The following is a 26,597-nucleotide window of genomic DNA, read 5'->3' on the forward strand; positions in this document are numbered from 1 at the left end:
GTAAAATTATACAACAAACAATTAAGCAACTATAATCAACATATTTAAGTATAACTGCTGTCTGCATCTATAAAAAAACTAAAAAACTAAAAACAATGAGAGTGCTGGGGGATAGGTGTGTTGTCAGACTGCAGTGTGAAATAGGGATTGACTGCAGTCCTGCCTGAGGGAGGTATAGTCATTCCATAGGAAGCCAGGAGGGAGAAGAGTGTACACTTTTTGGATCACTGGCCACTTGGCCAGGGTAGGGAAGGGTTTGACAGTATGTCATGTCAGTGAGCAGGAATGGGTGTAAAACAGGTCCCAAGGGGATGCAATGCTCTTGACTGCGTTGTGCAATCATCAGTGTTTGAATTTGATGCAGATAAATCGTGAAGGGAACGCAAAAGGGGGAGATATTTGGGGAGGCTGGAGACCAAGCAAGGAGGGAGTTGCATCAGTTAAGTCTGGAGATGACCAAATGTATAGAGCAAACCTGTCCTACAGGATCAAGTGATCCCTGTAATGTGTGCATTAAAGGACAGCTACAGGACCTAGGTTCTTGGAAGTTGGAACAAGATCCAGGGGGCATGACATTGCAGGTAAGAAGAGAAGCTCTTCTCTGCATTGAGGTTGTGTTCAGAAAATCTGCTTAGCCTTGGGAAAAATGCTTCGTGAACTTTTCATCCCTGTTCTGTGCACACATATACTATACTATATACTGTATGCATGCAGTGTTGCACCTGTATGCATTCAAACATACACACAGAACAGCAACAGAGTCTAATAGTTTTAGCTTTGTTGTTATTCAGCTGACACAAAGGGAGAAGAAGAGCGATTCAAGATTTGTATATGCAAATAGAAAAATACGTTTTTAATTAAATGTGCAATTAAATTCCACAGAAAAACACGAGCAAGAAAAACCTACACTTTGAAAAGTGTAGGTGAGACAAATTTTCATGTCAGGGATTTGAATATGATTGACTACACAAGCTGATGGTTATCAGTGTGCTTTAACTGAAAATTAATTGATTGAAATTTGTATTCACAGTTTGTAGAATAGCAGTAAATCGGACTTACCGTCCTCCGCGTCGGACTACCGACCAACAAGGTGGTCGGGTCAAATGGATTTCGCCCTCCCTCTAGAATAGGTAAAAAAAAAAAAAAAAAAAAACAGTTCAAACGATAGTACAGGTCAATACAAAGAGGATAAACCAGAAAAAGCACTAAGACTTGTTTACATCAGGGTCCTCCATTTTCAATTCATCAGAACAGTTACATAGGAATCTAGTGTTGTATAGCAAATCTTGTAGACTAGGCTAGCCTCGGTCCCAGGCTTACTTATCTACGAAAAGATAAGCCTGGTCACAACGTAAGGCAGAGCTATCGCGGATGTATCCTCCGGAACATCCGTCAAATGTATTTCCCCCGGATACGATATTTCCCCGACCAATCACAACACTTGTTTCATTCGCGGAGAATGTAAACTGATTTGTAAAGCATCAACGTAATTTCCTTGGGCAATACTTCCGCTAAAATCCCGCAACTTCCGCTGATAGTCTTTTCAGTGTAGGTCTTGCCCAGGGTGAGACTAGGCCCATTGCAAGTTGCTGTAAGCCATCAGCCATTCCAGCCTATCAAAATAGGCAGGGGTGAGGTGGGTTCTGGGAGTAAGGCCAAGTCTGACCAGTTAGACTGTTAGAGCCTTGTTTTGAGGGCATTTGAGATTCTGTGGTATCCATGAGGTGCAACCTTGATAGCACATGTACTCATATAAAAGAAAAGCTTGAAGGAACTAAAATAAAGTTGCCTTCACACTGCATGTGTTTATATTTATATGTATCAAAGGCTCAATTAGTGCTTTTTCAAGGAATGAGATATTGTCAGTGGTTGCAAATGTATCCAACCAAGATTGTAGTCTTTGAAAGGGGTTTAGCTCATATAGGCTTATGTAAGGTGCAGCAAAGAGTTGTAAAAAATAAAATCAAAAATACAACAAAGTGACCTGTGTCGAATCTGTCAATGCAATTATTATATCATATGATAATTGACAGATTTAGGGGATTACTTCAGATTTAACAAAAAAAACATATGACACTCATCTGCCCACTTATAGGACACCATAGAGCCATCAGTAAATCACAAACAACTTGAATGGGGATGGAACAAGTAACAACCCATTTCCAACACAAGTGCTTTCTCACTTTTCACAAAGTCCTGAGGGCACTGGATTGAGCTATTTAATAGGGATTGGTCTATAGCACACATTATACAATCTGTAAACTTCCCTTCCCCGGGGTGATACGGTTCCCTGATGAAGGTACAGGAACTGAAAAGCATTATGTGTAATAATCCAAATATAAATATTATAGTTGTGTGAGTTGTTTTTGTTGCTGGTTTTCTTTTACTTTTTATTGGACTTATTTTTAAAAGACGAGGAGAAGGGCTTTAAATGTAGATAAATCTCAACTGACAACAATTCACAATTATTCAGTCAATGACAATCCTACTTGCAGCTGCTCATCAAGCTGATCTATGGCGTTGTAGCGCCCTCTACTGGACTGTCTGTAGACACTCACTTCCCTATGGAATAATACATTCTAGAAGTGCATGATTTCACACCATAGCTATCACAGTTAAATTATGATAATAATAATAATACCCGCATTAGAATCAAAGAACAATATTAACATTATTGTACAAAGGAATGTTTGAGTGTTTGATGTGATCGTTCAAATAGAGAAGGCATGTGTCAGTGGAATGGGATGTTATGAATTACCGTAGTCTATTCTGAAGCCAGATTGGAATTCGTTAGTTAGTTGTTTTTACTTCCAGCAAGATACTTTTCAACTTGTTCAAAGTCTCTGGTTAGACATAGCTCTATAAATACAATATTATAGTTTGTGTATATACATTTAAATGTAATGCATTTTGACAATAGTGCACCATACACTCAGAAAAGCTGTACTACAAAGATCTGCCTTTTTGTCATATTTTGTAGATAAATATGAAGCTCCAATCATGTGTCAATATCTAGCCTATGTCATGTCAATATCTACTGTACCAATTTATTTCAGATAAGATGAGCCCCAACTCTTTAACCTCATACCATTATGTCTTTATCCAGGGAGGAAACAAACAATAAGAAATAAAGAAACACATAGTGTGTTCACAACCGAAGGATCACAAATCAACACTTGCACTTCATAGATAACAGGAAGGAAGTTCAACAGACAGGCACACGTATACAAGGCATTGCCTTGCTACTCATCCCCGACAAAGAAATAACAACAGACCTGAATAGAAAACAAAAGTTGATTGATAGCTGGCTGACAGACATAGTGCAAGGATAACAACAGTAATGTGTATTATGTACTGTGGAAGACAAATGCCTTCCTAGGGCAAAGGGTCATAACGACCTGTAATGACATGCCTGGTCCTAAAGAAGTGACAAGACATGCACTTTGCAACTAAACATCTGCCCCGTTCAGTGACCGCTGCTTCATATACAGTACAAAGTAGCAGTCAGAGAAGCCAGAATAAATGTCTAGTAAAGAGTTAAGATAGAGCTATAGTCTTTTAAAGGATCCAGTCAGGTATATAAATATCAAATAAGTGATGTGTGTGTATATACTATATATATATATACACACACAGAGATAATAATTCAAGGTGAAGTGATATCTAGCCTATCATCTAAACACGGTGCACTGCTAGCCTGACACAACATGAAGAAGCTTAAGAACACCTAGTTAACTATATGTAGAGCAATAAGAGCATACTTATAAACACCATTTCAGGGTTCTTGTAATTTCAATATTAGTTGACACTTATGTTTGACTGCTATAAAAAGTGCTATATAGGCTACTTTGTGAACCCCAAGCGTCATCAGGGCAGGATATTTGGCATTCCTAAATTCATGTTATTCCAAACAGAGCGTGAATTCTCTGAGGACTATGCATGCCACTATAGTAAAAACATCCCTTCCCCTCAAAAGAGGGAGAATGGAGAACAACAAATAAACAGCCACTGGACAATGAATGAATGTGTCAGTTACTCAGTTTGGTAGCAGACCTAAATGTGTTGAACACATTAGCCCATACTATAGCATCAGGGCAGGGTGGCCACCCACACTGACCCTCTCTGAGAGGATGGAAAGCCCCCTGGAGGCACACACACACACACACACACCAGGTCAGTGGTCATTCACACTCAGACTGTGAGGCTGTCCGAAATCTCAGAGCCATCAAGGCCTATTTCAGATTTTTTTTTAAATTATTATTATTTTGCTTTACTTACTACAACAGAGATTACTATATTTTCCTTTTAATTTATAGTATGTAAAATCTAGTCATAAACTGAATTCATATTGGGCTCCTCAATGATGTGGGCTACCATAAGTTGAATTTGTTTGCCCCGCCTCCTTCCCTTGACAGTGCTACTCCCCCCGCATGCACTTAAATGGATGTCACAAACAGTTTGAACAGTTGTGTGTGCCACGCGGTGGACGACTTTACTGCACCGAGAGATGTCGTTGACACTAAAACCTCGGACTACGTCGTTCCTCATAGAGGACATTCTCTCAATTACAGAAAGCACAGGATTTAATGGCCTACAGCCAAAGACGAGAATGTGTCCACAGTGGGAAAAGTCCGAGAGTGGACCAGAACAGTTGGGCGCACAGGAGATGTCATTTGGAGAGCGAGGTGAGTGTATCATCATCAGCTATAGCTATACCATCGGCGTTTGCTATGAAAATAAAAATCCCATAAAGAGTTAATTGCATTTCACCCGATTGATGGTAGTATGTTCTTCTCGTTCGCAGAGTCCTGCGACACATCATATCCCAACACCTCGGCGACAGGCAGCTTCACAACGTCGGGGAAACAAAAACGTTCGCGCGCAGCCTTTACGCACCTGCAGGTGCTTGAACTGGAGAAGACATTTAACCACCAGAAATACCTGTCCGCCTCGGAGCGGGCTCACCTGGCCGGCACCTTGAGACTGACCGAGACCCAGGTGAAAATCTGGTTCCAGAACAGGAGATACAAGACCAAACGAAAACAGCAAACCGACGAGTTATGCAAGGACATCTACAAGTCGGAAGGACTGGGTCTGGAGAACGAATTTGTCAGAGCATCAATACTGGCCACTTTTTACAAAACGCACACGTACCGAGCTCCAAACTTGTGTGACTTCACTCGACTTCACTGGACACCGACATTGTGGTGACTTGACATGTGACAATGACACCAAAGGGCAAAGGGGACTCGTGTTGGGACGCACACTGGTTTAGAAGTTTCAGACGCATTCTTCTTAATACAGTAGCCTACTTAAGCTTATTATGACCTATAGGCTATTCTGAATATTATGCTTGTTTCTTTATTTTTGTAACTACATGAAATGTAATCTGCAGACTGTATCATAAAAACTGTTAAAATCACTCTATAGGTTTATCATGAAATCTTAATTGAATCTTGATGGCATTTGATTTAAATTTTACTATAATTTCTATGTTTAAAAAAAAAAGCAAGCAAGGTTATTTCCAGTGTTTGAATAGCTTCATCAGATCTATAATTTAAAGTTAGTGTAAACAAGTGGTGTGTGTGTATGTGTGTGAGAGAGAGAGAGAGAGAGAGAGAGAGAGAGAGAGAGAGAGAGAGAGAGAGAGAGAGAGCTTTAACCCTTCTATATTCATCTCCCTGGCTCTACAGCTCTTTATTAAGCAATAAGCAGACATTTTCATCCATTCAGGAAAGTAGGTACCCATTTATAAGCTTACATTGTACTGTATTGTAGTGTTTTGTCTTTGTCATCACTTAATTGTGACTTTGACTTTTGACCTTATCCATCTCGCTCCAAAAGTGAAAAACGATCGCCCCTACGGCCGGTACGGTCACCCCAAAGCTCGGCGAAGTCGCCCAAAAAAACCTATAAAGCTGAGACATGGAGAGTGGGAGACTGAACTAAACACACACTCATACTAGCTTACATACATAGCTAGTGCTATAGCAACAGAATCAACATTTAGAGCTATATTTAACACGTGTTCTTTTTGCATTAAAGGTTTTGTAAGTGATTTTTGTGTTTGTTAATACTTAATTATATTCCAGTAACCATTACTATAGGCCAATGTAACAGTGTTATATTAATTACACAAAATATCATACAAATAAGTGCTTCTACCACCTGACTTAATCCTTGTTGGAATGAGAGGAGTCCTTGCACTACAAAAAGAACTAACCTGTAGACGTGTTATTTGTTATTCATTGTCAGTATAAATGGAGGTTGTCTCCAAAGAGAGGCTACCATACCATACCATACCAATTTTATCTAATTAGGACAAAGAACTCACACAGGATACAAAATAAACAGATACTGTGGAAGTGATGGTGACCATTGGAATCCGTTTCTAAAATGAAAACTAAATTATCAGAATAATACTTGATGATGATTTATACTTCACTGTGGAATGGCATATTATTACATTTTCAAAGTTGTTTAGATTATCCCATTGGAATGGATTTGTTTTCTTGAAAGTCATTAAACTTTTAAATATGTCATAATCTTCTTTGTCCCCACTACCTAGGCAGCGAAAGGTTTTATAGAAGTAACTGCATGTTTGAAGAGAACAAATTATCTCTCTGGAGTTAAACTCTGATAATACAGGTAAACTCCACAGACACTAGAGATAACTCATCTGCACTATCTGAAGCAGAGATGAGGGCCCTGTCTAAAGAATGAGGCAAAAAGTCCCTACCCCTATCCATCCATTTAAATGGAGTCATTCTGCACCCTAAGCTATGCTACGTTAATTTTCTTCCGGTGACATCATGAAAAAACAGCATGGTCCTTAAAACCAAGCAGAGAAATTGTCGCTTTTGACAGGAGGCTGCCACTGATTCCACCTGTTAGTGTATTAAATCAAATCAGTACTATTCATTCCTTTTTTTTCACTGTTTTGTTTATTCAAGATTCAGGGTATACAGTAAATCAAGCAATGACAGTATATGTGATATGTGAACATATCAACGAGATAACATGTACATATATAAATGTTGTGAGCACCATACACAAAATATTGTGGCAGCATCAAATAAAATAAAATAAATAAATAAGTACTATTCATTAATAGCACACATGCTTAAAGCTCTGTGTGACACATTGGATACGCAGACAATCAAAACAGGATAAGAGTGGTTGTATGTAACATTGCAAGGCAAATTATTGTTATTCTATAAGAAAATAAATATCTGCAATTAACAGTTAATAACATTTTAGTTTATACCCCACATATCCCACCATAAGCATTTTTATGCCAGTATGCCACTGTTAAAAATCACTGCCATGGAGCCAGACTGCATTACATGACCTTAAAAAATAGTTTGGCACATAAAACCAAAAAAGAAGAGCGTGGTTTTAATAACCTCCAACATGGAGATATTGATGGCTTACAATTTTTGTTGATTACTTTTCTTGTAACCACTGCGCTCTGACTTCTGGTGCGTCATCTACTCAAATCAATATCACAAAAAATAAAGGTAATGGACAGATGTTTCGCCTCTCCAGCCTTCATCCGTGTGAGTGTGACAACACTGATGAAGGCTGGAGAGCCGAAACGTCTGTCGTTCAGTATGATGTAAAATTAATTGAAATTCACTTGTCACTGACTGCGATCCATTACCTTTATTTTTCGTTACTATTTTTGTAGACAAGCGAGCAGAATTGTTGTTTTTATGCATTGATATCATCCATTCTCCTTTATCTCATGGCCCCTTTGTTGCCCTAAATAAGGGCCACAAATTTCCCAAGCTTGGACCAAAGTAAGATACCCTGCTTAACTTTCCTTCAATGTCACTTGATTGTCATCCGGCCCTTTTTATGACATAATGTAGATGGACTATGTTGATGACTGATATCCAAGATGAGTCATATTTTACCTCCCTACGCATGGCGGATGGGTAATAGGATAGCCTACCCTACCCCATTGATGAGGAAAAGTATACATAAAATGACGTGTGTGTGTGTGTGTGTGTGTGTGTGTGTGTGTGTGTGTGTGTTAGGCTGCGCAACAGTGACAGACCCAGCCAGCCGGGGACAGACCCAGGAACACAGGGACACACATAACTGTCTATAGGAGTGGTTGCACCACTCAAAAAAGGTAAGGACATCCCTAATCCCTTCTTGGGAGAGCCTGCATGCAGTTCACATGTTGCCATTTGCCAATCATGCATAGCACGAGATTAGCACCCACATCAGAAGCACACCCCTTCTGACAATATGCATGCGAAAAGTATGTACTATGTGCTTACAACATCAACTTCCGATCATCTCAACGACAAGAGTTTGAACAAGCTTTAATGTATAGTATTGTTTAAAACAGTGAACTCAAATGAGACTAAAGAGAGTGGAGTGGACAGTACGAAGGAAGGCGGTTTGTAGAAACATTACTGCAATACATTATCACTAATCTGGCACTGAGAACTCGCTGACTGCCCCTACATTTCAAGCTGTAAATGCTCTGTAACTTCAATTTGTCAACTATGACATGTCACCACCATTTTCCTTTTACTAGGAACCATTCCTTGAAATGTCCTTTCTGTTTCTGTCTCATATAAAGGATGGTTTAAATCTAGACAACTGTATACATAAAGCTGCAATCCGAACGTTTCATGTCCTATCAAGCTCTAAATGCATCAGTCCAACCACAGCAGATGCACTAGATACTAGATAGTTATAATGTAATAGCAAACTTTGCCAGACAGATTGGTTAAAATAACGTTTTACTCTTAATTAAGTTACATATTGCAGCTTTTAACATTGTAGTTGCGCAGGTTGCCTGCCCAGACTGATTTAAAGGAGCGTATAGTGTCCTCTTAAGATTCCTGAACTGATAAGATGGCATGAAGAGTTTAGAGCAATACTGTACATATTTTAAGGGAGGGCATGTTTACAGTAGCATAAGTCAAGTGTAAGCAGAAATGAGATGAACTTGAGATACAATGTCTGAGGGCTTTCACAGCTGTGATCTGTCTGACACTTTGTAGTCTGGACTCTGTAGCCTACCTTGGAACCACCTGCCACGCAAGTGTTACAGATAATTTTAGTTGTTTGTTTTATTCAAAGGACTGATCAGTCTTTTTCAATGTTCCTGTTTTTGGTTGCTTGATGTGTTCCTTCTAGTTTCATTTACTTATTTATACCTGTTACTCCTATACTATATATATATACAGCATATATATATATATATATATATATTTAGCTTTTCAGAAAACTTAACTCAATAGCTGCAAAAACTGAAGTGAGTTACTACTATCACCTGCCAACAGCTGAATCACTCAAGCAAAGTCTTTTGAGTAAACAGGTAATTAGACATTGAGTGAGTGAGCAGATAGCATCTGTTTTGACGGCATTGTGAGCCTGACCAGTATCTCTGTGTGTCTCTGCCACCAGCCAGGTTGTATAAGACCTTGCGCATCTGATAAAGACGCTTGTTGATGTGCAAAGCTGAAGGTTAAAACTATTGTATTCTACTTGCCATTGTAATGCTTACACTTCCCAGAGGCTGAACGGGACACGGTACATTGGTTCACAAATGCTGAAAGAAACAACCCCATCCTGGTCTCCTTCTCACTCTCTTTCTTTTATGTTTTTTTTTTAGGGGAGTGCCACCAGGTCTCTTCCTACCATCTGGATTAACTGGCTTTTCTAAGTCATAGATCAAAAGCTGTTAGGTGGAGATTACAACATAACTGCCCTTGATAGAAGCGTTGATTTTGAAGCCTTATCTCCACTCAAAGGAAGGAAGAAGGAGCTGCCTGTCAAGAAATGCCAAATATAGTCCTATCAACCAAAAGACATGCATGTTAAAGACATACTCCTCCCAGGCATTGTGGCCATCGAGAATTCTATAAAATAACAGTACAGGGAAGTTTAACCACTTAAACCCTGTATACTTTGTTGAGTGGGGTCTCGCAGGGGTCTATTCTGGGTCCCCTCAATTTCCCTCTACACCAAATAGCTGAAAATAGCTGGTCTACAAGCCAATTTTGCAGAATGTTTGCCTAATAGGACAATTTCAGAATAGTCATGTTGTTAGAGCAGAAATGTATTCAGATTCAGTTAGCTAGAACATTTGTTATGAACAATACTGTCAAATGTCTATATCGGTATGTACAATCTAAACTGTGGCACAGAAAATGTATCTTAAGGTAATGTAACAAGGGTCTAACTCTATGCCCTTGTGCTTAACTGTCATCTCATATTATTGGGAATCTGAATGGTCCGTACAGGATGCAGTGAACAGCGTGGCCATGCCATCATTGCAGCTCTTCAAGGTGCCCACTGATGCTTTGGGAAACAAACAGATCTCCTTTACAGATGGGGGGGAACCAAACATCAACCACAAAGACTGCCTTTGTCAGTGTTCCAATATGCCGTGACTTGCTGACAAATTTGTTTTAGTTGATAAAGCGGGTTTAAAAGCATGGCCCCAGCCTTTGCACAAGAGAAGATTCATAAACTTCCTAGGACAGTGTAACTAGATCCCTCATGTTACGGCACCAGCAGACAAGATCCTTTCTTCTCCTATCAACAGATAGACTGCGGGATTCAACTTTATGCGATGGTTAACGTTGATCACATTATCTGCCTGTGAACAACGTGTGTGGCTGGAAATTATGAAGTGTCCAATTCTTAGAAAAAGACAGACAGTGGAAATCTTTAAATGGCGTTATCTCCCAGACATAAAGTGGTGGGACAGTTTATTGCAGATAGGGGATTGGAGAAATGTACTGTCGACAGGGAAAACGGGCAGTTTTTCTTTTCATTGTGCGCTTCAGATAAACAAGTTTCACATACACCAGGGCAAAAGATAAACAAATCATGGACAATATGGCATTACACCTGTGTACGTGCCATGAGGCATGTCCGTTTTTATTTACAAATGTTTCGTGGGAACAGAAAACTGTGGTTAAAGTTATGTTAAATTTAGAAAGATATGAAGAGTGTAATAAGTAACCCCTCATGAAAAAGGATAAGAAAAATGTGTTCAAAATAAATTATGAAACATTTGCAGCATGTTGAGGTAATGTACAATTGTACATAGCATGTAGCAAGTTGGTGTTGATAATAAGAATAAGGTTCTCCCTTGTTGGAATTTATTTAAGAATATGGGCATAAGGTGACAATGTTACACAAAATCAACATGAAGACCAAGTTACATTTTCCACCGGTTGGTTAAGCCCAAAGACCCCCAGCATTTTTCACATCATCCCCGTTTCCTCAAGCACCTCAAGCCAAGGTATTGTAGTGCCCTCTGTTGGTGTTACACAATTCCAGCAGATGATAGTGCTTTATAACCAGAAATCTGAACAAATAGTCAGTGGCTACATGAAAAATAAAGAATAGCAGTGGAGAGTAAGACATATTTTAATAACCAACTAAGCTCTTAATAGCAACACAAATAGACAGATAAACATATTTTTAAACTGTATTATTATTTTCTATAATAGGTGTTTTTGTAAACGCTGGAGCACACACGTGGTAATATACAGGATAGTGACATTTGTCAAGAATGCAGATTTTAACATGATTTGAAAAATGTTTGGCAAAAATGTTTGGCACCGTAAACAAGAATGAAGTTCACTGTAAACCTAATTTTCATCTTTTAGAACACTGTTTATTTTATGTTATCATTGTCTCAATCACACCATCCAGGGAGTATACACAGTAAAATCCTCTGTTAATTTTACTTTGAGTGTACAGAGATTATTGCACTAGTGAAGCAAACTGTCTTCAGTGTTTCTCTGAGAAGAAAACTGTGCCACCTCAGCACAGCAGCTCCAACGGCTTCTAGATATGTTGTTCTAGGAGTCAATTATATTTTTGCCACAGTACAGTGACTTGACAGCTTCAGATGTAAATCTAATAAAATTCCCTTCCTGGTCACAAAGAGATTGTAGTTCATTGGATGGATGACTCTGCCCAATAGTGCTTTGGTAAAGTGTTGAATAAATGGATCACTCTATGACTATGTCAATGGCCCGGTTTCCCAAAGGACACCTCTAAAGCCCCATTCAGACTGAAGAAGCAGAAGCTAGCTTCTGCTTCTTCGTCCCATGTTATCTCTATGCTGAACAGCTTCTGCGTTTAAAAGCTGGAACAATAGCTTTTTTTTGTTTTTGCTTTTTTTTTTGCTCACCGGAGCTTAACTTTAAAGCAGCTTTTAAAAGCTGGAGCTTTAAAAATCTGCGTGTAGCCAATCAGAGCACAGCGTGGTTTGAGGAGGCGGAGTTGAGCTCATTTTACAAAACCGAAAACCCTCTGGAAAGCTGTCCGACCCAATTGTCCGCATTAAAAAAGAAACTTTTTGAATATGGGCTGTATATGAAATATGAATGGATATTTGGCAAGACCATAGCATATTTTGTGATAGAAATTAAAGTTTATATGAGAAACAAGTTGTCGAAGCGGTGAAAACAGGTTGTGTTCCGTGTGCCGTCGCGAGTGTCACGTTTCTGGGGACAAGTCATCGTGCATTCACCCCCCCCTCCGGTTCTCATCGAAGCTATGGATGGACTACTGAACTGAACTCTCCGGAACGCTATCCGTCGCTGACGCTGATTGTGGACTAAACAGTGCACACACACACGGTTGATAAATTAGCAGATATAGATAGATAGACAAACAACTAAACAATAGTTGTGTCGGGAGTTTTCGCCAAAACCTTCCCCGAGAAGAGGGAAGTAGCAGCCCGCTCTCAGCGCGTTTCTGTGCCGATCCTCGTGTGTCTCTCGGTAGTATGTTGAAGCTTTTGCGCCGTCAATCAATACCTTTAAAATAAATAATTAATAGCCTTTATATCAGTTGTATGTACCCCCCCCCCCCCCCACACACACACACACACACACACACACACACACACACAGTACACAGTACAGTAGTCCCCAGTACTGGAACGCCGAGGAGAGCTGTGCTCGGAGACGATTTGCGGGACGTTTCCTCGCACTAAAATTAATTGCCCTTGTCGCGGGACCTCGCCCTGAGCACAGGGCGTTGACCACTGGTGTACGCTCCTCGACACCCAGTCTCAACTTAGGGGGTCCTCCGCGGGCCGGGCCACAGGGTCCAGAAGTCGGTCCACTTTCGTGTGTGTGTGTGTGTGTCGCTGCATTGTATGTTGATTGTTGAAACGTGGGCACCGTGAATCATACCTTTAAAAAATAATTAATAGCCTTTATATCAGTTGTAATATGTACCCCCTCTATTTATGCAATATGTTGCCCATGTTTTGTGATTGGTTTGCTGCGTTCTGAATCGATAAACCAATCGCATATATTTATTTGAGGGAATCATTTCAGACAGCGCCGAGATAGGAGCTCCCTTCCACGGGAGACTTGGGACTGAATGTCCGGAAATCGCACGTAAACATAAGCTGTTTTAATTGCTTTTACGACGTGCTGGATACATACAATTGTATTTCTACGGTATGCTCTTTCTAAATCAACATTAACATTACATACAGAGCCGCCATTTAAAACAATGCCCGGAGTGTTTCGCTCGTGGCCTAGGGGGGAGAGGAGAGCGGAGTGTGGGGGGGAGACATGAACACTGAAGACGGGGAGGATTGAGATCCGGTCCGTTCGGTTATTTACAAACAAGTTTACCAAGATTATATTATTTATTCATCCATACATAGGTTATGATGTAACTAAATATATCATTATTTCTCCTCTACAGTCGCTATTTTACATTTTAGACTTTCAAATGCGCATCTGCTCAAACTGCCCGTCTCTCGTCTCAAAGCCAGACAGCCAGTCCAGGCAGCTTGAGTGACAGGTACCTTGTACACGCCCACTTTCTCAAAAAAAAGCTGCGTCTTTTAGATTTCTGCTTCTGCTTTTTAAAGCAGCTTCTTCGGTCTGAATGGGGCTTTACACCATAGATGTGCCACGCAATGGTAGGCCTCAGGCCTGGTATGGTAGGCCTCAGGTCTACCATTCTGAAATTTAATTTATATATATATATAATTAAATTAAGTTGGTAGACCTGAGGCCTCTGAAATTTAATTTATATATATATATATATATATATATATATATATATATATATATTACATTTCAGAATGGTAGACCTGAGGCCTATATATATATATATATATATATATATATATATATATATATAGGCCTCAGGTCTACCATTCTGAAATTTTATATATACAGTATATATATCATACTATAATTCAGCGAATGTCTGAATGTCTGTCTGAATGAATGTCACTGACAGAGCGTTATCTCATCATTGGCTGCACCAATCACTCCCACTTTTCACACAGGCATGGACCATAATTATATGGAGGTCTTAACGGAGCCCTTTTTTCGATTTGATTGATTAATAATGAATTTATTAGTGGATTAAAACAGCCGTTTACAGCCGTTTACAGCCGTGGTCTCCGTCTGTGGTCTATCTCCGACCGAGCCACACTATTAGCACACATCTCTCCATGCCAAAAATATTCTGCACGCTCCCAGAATCCAGCTAGGCTACTATTTACAGACGCAACTGTCATATTTACTGTACAAATATTGTTTTTACATCACCACACGATGGGCAATGCGCCCGGGCGCAATACCCCCCACGGCCACAAGATGGGGGCAAATATCTCACAACGGGTAAGGGCTAGTATATATAAATTAAATTTCAGAATGGTAGGCCTGAGGCCTACCATTGCATGGCACATCTATGCACAGGCTTTCGCATTTTGCAAGTTAGTCTCGCGTTACCAGACTGTTGCCTCTGCGATTTCCAAACGCTTCATCATACAGTCTGGGCCAACGGAAGAGGTCTCATGAGTATGCAATAAAGCGGAAGAAATAAACGAGGAAGTAGAAGGTTCTCCGGGTGCTTCAAAACGCCACAGAGCAACTTCCACTGAAATGTCGCTTCGGTTCGGTCTCTATCCTTTTAATACTCTGTCTGGGCTAGGCTACTCAGCATCAGACTCATGGGGTTGATTTGGAAGCCAATTACGGCTGAAAGGTTGACTATTAAAATACTGTATGATGCGTTTCAATCGCATTTGTCTGGAGATCCTTTATCCTATTTTGTGAGATTTAGAAAAAAGACAATTCTAAACAGCGGACAATCTATACAGATGCAAATTGGCGTGGACTATATGGGGAGTTTATCATGATCCAAGGATAAATCTAATTCTATGATGAGTTGTAGTCCAAAACGTAGTTATAACGGCACCATGAGGCCAACTGGTGTAATTATTTTGTCCTATGAAAGGCACTGTACTATGAACCTCAAGTGTTGTAATTGTATCTCTTACGATTTACGGTTTCCGAGAGAAAAATACTTGAATGGGAGAGAAATGGAAGAGAAAAAATAACAAATATAAGTGGAAAATAGTTCAACACCACATCTATGTTGCAGAATCTAATGTATAAACTAAGTCATGTCAAGACGTACTGATCAGTAAGACAACGCAACATTGATCACTTCCATTTTTATTTGAGCTCCAGTGTTACATACTGTAGCAGCATTTCCACAATCATTTAACATTATCTTAATTCTTCAATTGTAAATGGCACTCACAACTCCCAAATCCCCTAGAATTGCTTTTGCAAATAGCATGAACATTTTCATCATGAAGATGTCAAAGCATTTTCTTTTGATCAACATTGTTATCCAATAACAATGGTATTGGATAATAAGTCATAAAACCATAAAAATCTGAAATTTGAGAATGTCTAAAATTATTTTTTCTACTAAAACTATTTGAGCAGTGTAAATCTCTACAGTGAATAAAGAATGCCATAAAAATGTATAGGGGAATGAGCAACTGTATAGTTAACTATTTAGATTTACTGTATAAACCATTTGAATAAACTAAGCTAGATTTCACTTTTGTTGACATCTCAAATGATTTGATACATTGGACTAGGTTTATATAACTTGGCACAATCAAAACATTGAACACAAGCTTCTACCCACCAATAAGTCTGTAATTCTAATTATTATAATAAAGGCCCTTACAAATCATTAACCAACATTTAAATTAGTGTAGTATCAGACTAAATATTATGAATTCCATGATCCACATTGAGCTAGATTTGATATGGAAGCTGAAATATTGTAAAACCTATAGAGAATGGATGAAGACAACAGGAATTGCTTTTTCATAGGTACACAGTAGTCCATTTATCATCTGTACACTCAAGGGTTATAATTAATGACGATTTTACTGTGCAGGCACATAAAATCTAGTCCACAAACCAATACGTTTCAATGTAAAATGCATAGAAAATAATGCAGCTCTTTGGGATTTTAACATAACCTAGCTTTAGCAATAGTAACAAATTCTTTAAAAGTTGTGCGTGATAAAGTTGTGCATGATCTAATCTGACAATGTGCCTTCACTAGAAGACAATGTAAGCATTTAATTGTCAAAGTCAAACAAACAAATCGTGGTGGATTATATCAATATCTGAAGGAATGTCTTGACAAGAGTGGAAAATGGAGAGCCAGGAGGCAGACAGGAAATGCACAACTAAAACAGCAGGACAAAAATGATGTAACATGCTTGCTGGCCAACTGAATTAGGACATGAATTGACTGGCTTCATGGATGATGATGTGGGCTCATCATGATCCATTTAACATAGAACAATGTCTCGCCAAAAATTGCAGATCTACGAGCTTGTTGACCGCCTGTTTGTAGGTGAAATCGTACGATGAAGTATGATCAGGCATTAGCTGAGGGAGATGACGCACGGTAAGAAAGGTCTACAGGCTAACGCATTGAAAGAGGCTGCTTTTCCAGAATGTATCTGCAAAGGCTTGGCTCATAAAATGTTCAATGTATAAGACATGTCCTCCACCTTTACTTATGCAAACAAGAAAAACTTATACACTAAATATGAACACAATCACACATATATCTGAATGCTGTGACAAGGCCATAATCCAAAGCAACAGCCCTGAATGATATAACAAAAAAAAAAGGTTCGACTTAAAAAAAAAGAAAACGAACACACACACATACACACACACACACACACGAACACAAACTATATATATGTATATACTTTTGTATAAAAGATGCCTTCTCTCTCTGCAACATATAGGATTTTTATATTATACATTTTTTGTGCGTGATTCAAGAGCATTGTAGTACTGCACTTAAACAAGGCAAATAATCGGACCGTTGCGGTCTACATACTTTTGATTCTGAGAGAGAGATGATCTCTCTGGAGAGAATAAAGTTAAACAAAACAAATAACGACAGGGGAGGGATAAGTGAGGACAAAACAAATAACGACAGGGGAGGGATAAGTGAGGACAAAACAAATAATGACAGGGGAGGGATAAGTGGGGTTATGTGAGCTATGACTGATGACTTCACCAATCTAAACAATAAAAAAAGGGAAAGAAATCTACTCTATTTTGCACTTTGGGATTTTGACAGCTTATTTGACTATGACATGGATCAGAAAATAAATCATGGGGCCTCATTCACAAACCTGGTTGTAACTTGTACATTTTGTATGGCCGTATGTTTTGTGTACGCATACATCAATTCTTTAGTTCAGGATCACAGGTGTATCTCATTTTTTTTTGTAAGTCGCAAGCGTGTCACATGGAGATCATTTGCCTTGTTCCACACCCCATTTAAGACCATAAAAGGTATCCGGAAACAAAGTCAGATGAAACACGTCATCAATCATCAAAATTAAGTTATCTACAGGCTTACGTGTCAGGACTCAGGACACACCCACTTGACGTGTAGATCTGCGTATTTTCGCAAGCGATTCTCTCACACGATGGATCCACTGAACGTTAATAAAGTAGGCTAATGAGAAGTTTACAAAGCCTTTAACCTCGAGTCATGACCAAAGGCTAATAAAACTTAAAAGGGATATTAATAAGTCCTTTCTACTAGTGAAGAGCCACTATATTTGATATCTTCATTAACAGAAGATTGCAAAATTATATTTTCCCCCATATTTCTGTCAATGAGAAAAAAAGAAGAAAATGCGTTGACGCATGGAGTTCAACATTCAAGAGGCACTTTGAAAGTGCAATTATTCCGTTTACTGTGAACCCAAACTAAGGAATGTGTCCTAATATTTCTTTATAAATATACACACAAAAATAAAACAAGCAAACAGCCAATGTGTTTCTTCAACAACCATAAAATGCAAGCCTTGAAAAGCTAATAAAATAAATATATTATGATAAACACATCAATGAAGGCAAACTCATTATTCATACATCCAGTCAAACATATGCAGAAAAGGAGTGCTGGGAGTGTTCTGTATGTTATTAAGGTGTGATTTGGGGAGGGATGACGAACAGGGTGGGGTCGTCCGTGCTCTATGGACAATAACTACGCTCTCTAAGCTATGGGGCTTGATGCAGTGGAGGATGTATAGAACTTCATTCATTTTAATACTCCCATTCCACTAAATATTTAGGTTCTGTAGGTCATTTAGAACATACGAAGGCTTGGTGGGTGGAATGTAAGGAGTGCTGCCCTCCAAATGAGTATATGGATTCCCTACCAGATGACTCCCTGCATTCACACGATGTGTTTTGCATGAGTGAGGACATTCACCTCTACTTGCGGCAGAGAAAACTGACAGCAACTAACTTCCCTTTGAGACAATAACCCCAGAGGTCCTTTACTCGGCAACACAGAGACAAACACGCACACACAGCCTCCAGGCTTCGTGCCTTGATTCCAGTCAAGGAGTGACTAGTGCGACTGCTGTCAAGGTGTGACTACTACTAGTGTGTCTTACCTACCCCCCTCCCCTCACGCCCTGTTAAAGTGTGCGGGTGCCTGCCTCTCGCTCCAGCTGTTGCTGGGTCAAAAAGTACTTGAAGAACTCGTAGACTGACCAGGCAATGGCAGTAGAGGGCATTTGATAGATCACCCGAGCTTGAACGCCTTTGAAAAAGGCTGCCAAACCGCCAAGTCGGTACACCGTCCTGAAAGCATTAGCCATCCCTGACAAATGGCCGCTGATGTGCACGGAGTTGAGCGCTACATTCTCCTGCGTATTGAGCAGGGTCTTGCAGACATCAAGTGGAGTGGTTATGGCGGCCGAAATGGCCCCTGCTGCGGCGCCTGACACTATGTGGCTGCCGGGGTGGTAGTGTCTGTGGGGGTTTAACTGTTCCTGCATCAGTTCATATATGATGAAGTGCACTGCCTGAAAGGGGATGTTCATCGTCAGCTGTGTGCTGTAGCTGCGATAGAAGGCCCCGATGCCCTCGGTGTGCGTTATTGTCCGAACACAGTCGAACAGGCCTCGATACGGAGAGTTGTACATCTGCATCCTCTGCTTCACCACTGCAGACATGCAGGAACAGAGGCAATTATTTAGCAGTCAGAACAACACACCCTCAAACATTCGGTTCATCTCACACTCTCTCTTTAGTGGCAGCATATTCATGGAGGTTCCGGCTAGACAGCCTACCCAGTGTGATGATTCCGTAAGTGAGAGAGTGAGCAAATGATTCATAAGCTGATATGGAATATATCGACGTACATGTATGCATAGCAACAACTAATGAGACACAGAGGTAGCATCCGGATTGAAAGGTATAACAACGATAGGTTAGTTACAACAGGTCTATATGAGTTGGATTCTCTGCTATTACAGACTGCGGACAATGCGGAACTACGAGCAAAGGCATGAGCACATTGGTTACATGTTAGTAGGATTTTGAACAGTAAAGATATGATCATTCGTTATTCCAGGGGTTAGTCCAGCAGCACTGCTCTGAAACTAAGTGGGTTTAGGTTACAGCTGATAGTGATGACTGCTTCACTTTGAAACCATGTTGCTTTACAACACTGTTTCTAGGTGAGAAACGGGCCATGTAGTTGCTTAATATTAATTAATAATGTCACATTTATAAAAGCTAGCTTAAACATTTAACAGTTTTCAGCAGACTGGGAGTTTGTTTGGACGAAGTTATGCAAGTGACAATTCATTTTGACCAATCAGTCTTTGTTTTGGTATCAACTACCATTTGGTATCACCTCAGCATGCTTAGAACAGTGGCTCTTGAACATGGAGCTCAGAATTTCAAACAATACCATACCCTATTAGCCCAACAATATGTATATATTTAGTATATAAAAAGGCATATCACAGCTTTGTATTTTATTTTATTTCTGTTATTATTTAATATTAACGATCTGAAAACCAGATATATTTTTGGTGTTGTGCACCAAACATTGCACTGACCTTCATGGGTTACCTGATGAAGGTCAGTGTGACTGAAATGTTGAATTTGCATTATAAACCTTTATTGCTCAAGTGAAGACACGTGCAGGATATCTCTGAAAGCTGCCACCTATATTGTCACATCAGGCTGTCAAAAATAATACGACACTATGTTCTTGGATGTTTTGACTATATCCTAAACATTCATGAATACTACTGCACTGCCAATGCCTACAAGAGACTGAAAAGTAGTATGCATCAACTATGAGCAAGTACTTATTTTATTTATGCTCAGAAAACTTCAATGAAAGAGACTGAAGCAAATAGTTTCCAGAAAGTAATCGTTGAGTTGAGCACAAAAACTCTGCATGCAATAATACGTGGATATGAATAGGTCAATTTTATGCTTCAATCGAGGGAACACAAATTAAATCTGATTCCAGCTCAGAGTCTTACCTTCAGCTGGGTTCATGACAGCATCATGAAGAACAGTGGCCACACTGCCTGCCAATCCTGTTAGAACACAGTAGAATACTGATGAACATGTGCTAGAACATGAATAATCATTAGTCATCATCATTGATTAAATATTTAAAACATAGTGCCAGCACATGAGAGGATATTACATATTCATACAATATAGTATATACATATTCACTAAGAGTTTGAACTGAATTGTGTATTGAAGTTGCAACAAGAGAATGACAAGCTACCATTAGCTAAATGGCTGTTGCCTCCTTTCTGAATGGCATCGCTTAGTGAGCGTTTGACCCGTTCATAGCAGGCGAAGTAGAGTGCATGAGCCGGTCCTGCTCCCAGCATGGTGATGTTGAGGCCTCTGAGCGGTCTGAAGAGTCCCTCTGTCCGAATGATCCTTTTCAAAGCTTCGTACACACCACTGTACTGGGCTTTAGGGTCTGGCTGTAGACTCTGCATCCTCGTCTAAAATAGAAAACGGGAAAAGACATTGCTTGGTTTAGTTCCGTCACATATGAGAGCTGGTATGTTTGTACAGAGCAGCATGTGCTACAATTTCACATTGGCCTCGATTCTTCCGTACCCGAGTACAATTCATTCAACTGTATTCAATGCTTTCATATTGCATCGATCCATATCCAAGTACACTTCAATCGGTCCCAAGACTACCTCCATGTGGTCCCGACTCCCGGGAGCGGTTGGGTGATCCCCTCTGGGTAACGGTAGGCAGCATTCACACTACCACAACATCTGCCAAGTGGTCCCGAGTGCGCACCCGGGACCATAGTGTGAATCTGCCCTAAATGCCCTACTGGCCGTGGCCACTAGAATCTGTGCTGCTCCATACACCTCGCATAACCCGATTGGCAGCAGGGCTAAAACTAAAAGTGACTGCAAGTAGCTCCAAGTGGAAAGTATTTGACAGACACTACGGCAATATTTAACACTTTAATAAAACATGTAATTGAAGGTACCAGGTATGACGCGTGAAGCTGCAGCAAATTATGCTGCGACACGTTTTTGCATCGTTTCATCTGCCCATCTGAAGTGAACGCACCATTATGCGTCACTTCCAAGCCTGGGGTGAGGGAGTGCTCAGTGCATGATGCAGCCCTGTTATACACCAACTCTACCATGCCAAGTTATCTGGATAACACAAAGCATGTTTTTATTTGTCAAAGTGGTACGGAGGCTGCTCCGGAGATAGGCAAAGTCTATCTCCCTCAGCATATTCCCATGTGTTTCCTTCCTTCTGCTTAACAATATAATATCAATTTCATTTCCGTTCGATTCAAATTTTGGAACTTGAGGGACACAAAGCTCTCTGTGGTTACTGGTTGGGCAGTTCATGTTTAAAGTCGGCACAACTGATAATAGTATAAAATGAATGTATTTTCTCCAGGAGCCAGAGTCTTTAAACCCTTAATGGTGTGAACTTTAGGTCTATGACTAAATAATCAAATCCTTTGTAACACCTCAAGATCAACCAAGTGTTTGACTCAAACTAATGCTTTGCACTCGAGATGAACATACAGTATGAGTATACTGGTTCCAAACCAACCAACCACTCAGTTTGGTGTCAATTGGGCCTTGAAATGTTTGGCCAAAAAACAAATAACGTACAACATTATTTTTATTTAGATATGCGTTTGGGGCTTTTCTGCCTATATTGATAGTACAGTGGAGAATGGAGATTTGACAGGAAACGGGAAGGAGTCGGGGAGTGACCCACAGCAAGTGTCTGCCCAGCTCAGGAATCGAACCCATCAGCACCCCAAGGTACCACAGTTTACTTAATTACAATATTTAAGTTTTACAATCTTATTGATTGTAATTATGTAAAGCTTGTGTTTTTGAATTTGCTTCTCAGCATGTTATGCAAATACATCAAGACAAGAGAGAGACCACAGAGCTGCAGCAAATCCAGATGAGGAGCTTCAAATTGCAACCATTAGTTTCATTCTGCAAAAAGTATTTTACCCAGACAGCTATTTCTAGGAAAGGATCAAAGTCCTGGAACTTGCTAGCTACCTAAACCACTTTGTTGCTAAATTAATTAGCAACAAACCAATGTTGAAAACTATAGTTTTCTCTAGCTATTTATTACTAAATGTGTTTTAGTGTGTAGTTGTTGTCTTTCATTGTCTGTCAGCATGTCACACTATGTGCGTAAATCTCCAAATGAAATCCCGACTCTTCTCTAGATTTAAATAAAAAATGATAGACACTTTACCATTGCTCTGGGCCTAAGAGTGATGTGTTAACACTAGATATAAGTTATAACAATTGCATTCTCTCACTCTGCATATAAATGCAGTTTACCACTTTGGTCTTAAGTTATAGCCAATTAAAGTGTTACATTAATTATCAGTATCCCTTTTGGAATACTATTGTGTTATATGGCTAAATTCTATCTACCACAATACTATTCTATAATGTCTGCAATTCAGAATTAGCTAAAGTTGAGTGACAGTTTACTAATCATTAGTACAGGACAGCAATCATCCACACACCCTTTTTCTGGGTGAAGCTGATTCTGAGGGTGTGGTTCTGATGCTGATAAGATCCCTCCTAGCATCAGTACAAGACAGAGGCTACTCCCTGTGTCTTCTACATGTGGCCTTACCTTGTTGTTTTAGAAAGTCTAGCTGAGGCAGGCTCACTGGTGGGTTTATTAGGCCATTTTGAACTATTGCTGTAATTAATACCAGGAAAACCAGGAAACATATTTTGCAACTGATATTTTACAAACTTCTCTAAGGTCTGAAACACTGCAAGTGTAGTAAGGACTGAAAGTAAAAGTAAGAAATATATATATAAATCATGAAATTTACATAATCACAAAATTCATATAGATAAATGTTTCTTTCTAAATAATAACTGTTGACACCAGTGATCATTTACATACAGACCTTAATATTTCATTAAACCCATATTTTCATTATTTTTTATACATGAATCTCTACAGACTGTGGCTACAGCCAGCTTGCCCACTCGCTGTGTTGAAGTGGCCCTGAGCAAGACACTCAACTCTTAACTGCACTCACTAACCTCTGATAGTTAGGATGGGAAAAAGGAAGCAGACCAAACAGGATGATCAGCCTCTGTCTGAATGATTACATTTGAGGTGTATGTCCTTGTATTAAAGTTCAACATCAGTCAATTACTTTATTTCACTTGTTATGGAAATCAGAATATTATGTCAGTACTAAATTATGTCAGATAGTTTGAGGGTATAAAAAAAATCAAACCATGTAAATATTATCAATTTGTCCAATTTTTTTCAGCTCTGCATTTCCTGTCATGCACTGTACTTTCCACAAACTCAATCATCTAGCAGCACGTAGCAACCTCAAGAGGAAATTGTGACAACTGCTTGTGTGTGTAATGCTATTGAGTAGACCAGACATAGGAGTTACATTATGGCAAGATCACTGCATTGTGACGTGGAGAATATCATGACACTATTTCTTAAAGGACAACTTTAGTTTTTTTCAACCAAGGTTCATGTTTTAGGTTGTTATTAGAGAAAGTAAAGGGTGAGTGTATTGTTTTTTCATTTGCTGCTTTCTCTTATTTTAGGGATTTTAGCTGTTTTTGACAGGGCGGGCGGCCGGGGGCATTCTTTACTATAGTCCTACTAGACCCCAAGAAATTACATTTGGCCACAAAAGATCACGGGATCTACTGAATGTGTCAAACTGGCATGTTGAGCCTATGACACACATTATGGCTTCCCCCCAGTAGGCTACCTTCACAGTCAGTAGATCCTGTGATCTTCTGTGGCCAGATGTAATTTATTGGGGTCTAGTAGGACTATAGTAAATAATAAAAAAATAAATCGCTATAAAATAAATTGTAAAGAAATACATATTTAGCCTCATGCTCGAATGCCCTAAAACAAAAGAAAGCAGCAAATGAAAAGAAATTAACACTCATCTAACTAAAGTTGTCCTTTAAAGATTGTTAATGTATGCATCTGTTGCATTGCATCAACGTTGTTGTTTGAGTTAGCCAGCAAGACTGGACAATTTATGAAAATACTGCATTGTTGGAAAACAATAGCTGACCAATATAGAGGAGATTTCAGGGGCAAAGCTCACTGAATCAAGCAAATGGTTAGCACGTTCTTGTGTACATACAAGCTTTTGTCTGGCTGTCTCAAATCTACCCAGTAAACCCATTTGACAATCCCCAAAACAGTATCAAAACCTGTGTCAGAAAGAAATGCATTTATAATGAGCAATATATATTTTTTTTTTTATCAAATAGTGTTTGGTACACATAGGAAATCCAAATTAGAATGTCTTTCAATTCACCAGTGAATTTCATTAAGGCTAGACTAGACACCTTACACAAGGTATACTATACAAGAGGCGATTACATAAGCTTGACCATTGTCCTACATCTACAGTCTAAATAGAGCTTTGTCTGGCCTTTAAAACCATATGCATTCACTCATTCACAGTGACAAGTCTTGTCAGTGGTTTGACATACCGTAGTCTAGAGATGACAACCATGCAGGCATGCACTTGACCTTCAATTGTTTCAATGGCAAGAACAGTACACTTGTAAGTAACAAGTAACTCAGGTCATGTCAGTCAGTGATTCTGAATATAAATCTAGACTAGAAGTGTACATTTTAGCGCTCAACGTGACGCTTTTGTACTGTAGACGGCCAACGTCATGCAACATATTATGGGTTAGACACGCTATGTTTGGTTAAGAAACGTGAATGAAGCTAAGCTTCGGATAAGTTGGTGAAGTTGAGTGATTAACGATGAATGGAGAATTAAGGGAAGGGACCGGGATAACTGTTGTCGTCCCCATCTAACCTAACGCGCTATGAGGTTCAATTTAATAGAGCCGTTTCGACTGGCTATTTGGCTAACGTTACTTCTAAGGACTATGGGCGCCACTTGACAGTAAAAGTGAGCATGCATTGCATTTTGTGTGGCGTCCAATGCGCTACAGTGAAGGTTAGCTGAACCAGGCATCTGTAGTGTGTTTTTGAAGCCAACGTTAGCCAGACGTTAGCATGTAGCAATGTATCCGAATGCGGACACGATGCATCCGAATTGACACACAGCACAGGGCTGATCGGTGATCGCGCCAGTAGGGAGGGTGGCAAAGTTTTGGAATGCTAGCCTGTCGCTCAAGCCTCGTGTCCCCCCGAGTAGGGGGTTACCACCTCCTCCCAACTCCCAGTGTTTACCTTGACGGAGTCCACGGGGTACATGACCGTGTGCTCCAGGATACCCGCCACGGCGCCCGCTGTCATGTGGGTCATTACTGAGACATGAGGTGGCAAACTCTCGTAGTCGTGGTCGCCGTCGCCGTCGGAGGGTTCGCCGCCGTCCTTGCTTTGAAGCTCCGACATCTCCAGTGTTGCCAGCGCAGGGCGTGCGCTCAACTCCATGCGTGGCACGGCGTTATCTTAATAGACGCCGTTGCTAGAGATAACAGTCTACAACCAGCGTGGACGACCACAACATCATCATCACCATCGCATCACACACACACTGGAGTTCCAGCGCCCATGCGACGTCAGCGGCGTGAGCCCCGGGACCTTGGCTGTCTTTGACCAATCGCATTTGCGACTCGCAAAAACGAGGCGGGATATCAGCCTCAGTTAGCCAATGAAAAGTTGTCTTATTGGGTTCCCTCTTCCCATCAAACCTGTCCTGACATTCAGTTCAGTTAGTAGTGTACACATGTGTACTACTCGCCCCGGGCCGCCATCCCTCTTCATACACTTTTTGGGCTTGACCCTATATGAGGATAATCACTGTCTGATGAAGTCTATGATGAAGTCCAAATTAATACAAATTTACCACAAAGTCAAGTTGAACAACCCTAGTTTTACAAAGGAAACAATCTGTTTCTTAAGGTGCAT

General features: G+C 40.0%; 2 protein-coding genes across 2 annotated transcripts; one reads left to right on the forward strand and one right to left on the reverse strand.

The window, feature by feature from the left end:
• Window positions 1–4,462: 4,462 nt before the first annotated feature.
• On the forward strand, window positions 4,463–5,632 carry nkx3-1 (NK3 homeobox 1). The gene is made up of 2 exons (XM_080765057.1): window positions 4,463–4,685; window positions 4,805–5,632. Exons 1-2 carry the CDS (start codon window positions 4,508–4,510, stop codon window positions 5,209–5,211), a joined length of 585 nt encoding a protein of 194 aa, XP_080621183.1. The 5' UTR covers window positions 4,463–4,507; the 3' UTR covers window positions 5,212–5,632.
• An 8,778-nt stretch (window positions 5,633–14,410) lies between these two features.
• Window positions 14,411–26,214, reverse strand: slc25a37 (solute carrier family 25 member 37). Its single transcript, XM_080766987.1, has 4 exons — window positions 25,917–26,214; window positions 20,938–21,166; window positions 20,681–20,737; window positions 14,411–19,341 (listed from the first exon to the last, which is right to left on the reverse strand). The coding sequence occupies exons 1-4, from the start codon at window positions 26,118–26,120 to the stop codon at window positions 18,812–18,814; spliced, it is 1,020 nt and encodes a 339-aa protein (XP_080623113.1). The 5' UTR covers window positions 26,121–26,214; the 3' UTR covers window positions 14,411–18,811.
• Window positions 26,215–26,597: the final 383 nt, after the last annotated feature.

This window comes from Protomyctophum bolini (genome assembly GCF_963924005.1).
Source record: "Protomyctophum bolini genome assembly, chromosome: 6".
Lineage (NCBI taxonomy): Eukaryota > Metazoa > Chordata > Actinopteri > Myctophiformes > Myctophidae > Protomyctophum > Protomyctophum bolini.

Coding starts and splice junctions, on each gene's coding strand:
- nkx3-1 (XM_080765057.1), top strand. CDS start 4,508: ATGTCGTTGACACTAAAACCTCGGACTACGTCGTTCCTCATAGAGGAC. Junction 4,686..4,804: donor GATGTCATTTGGAGAGCGAG/GTGAGTGTATCA, acceptor TCTCGTTCGCAG/AGTCCTGCGACACATCATAT.
- slc25a37 (XM_080766987.1), bottom strand. CDS start 26,120: ATGGAGTTGAGCGCACGCCCTGCGCTGGCAACACTGGAGATGTCGGAG. Junction 21,167..25,916: donor ACCCCGTGGACTCCGTCAAG/GTAAACACTGGG, acceptor TTTCTATTTTAG/ACGAGGATGCAGAGTCTACA. Junction 19,342..20,680: donor TGTCATGAACCCAGCTGAAG/GTAAGACTCTGA, acceptor GCATGTCTGCAG/TGGTGAAGCAGAGGATGCAG.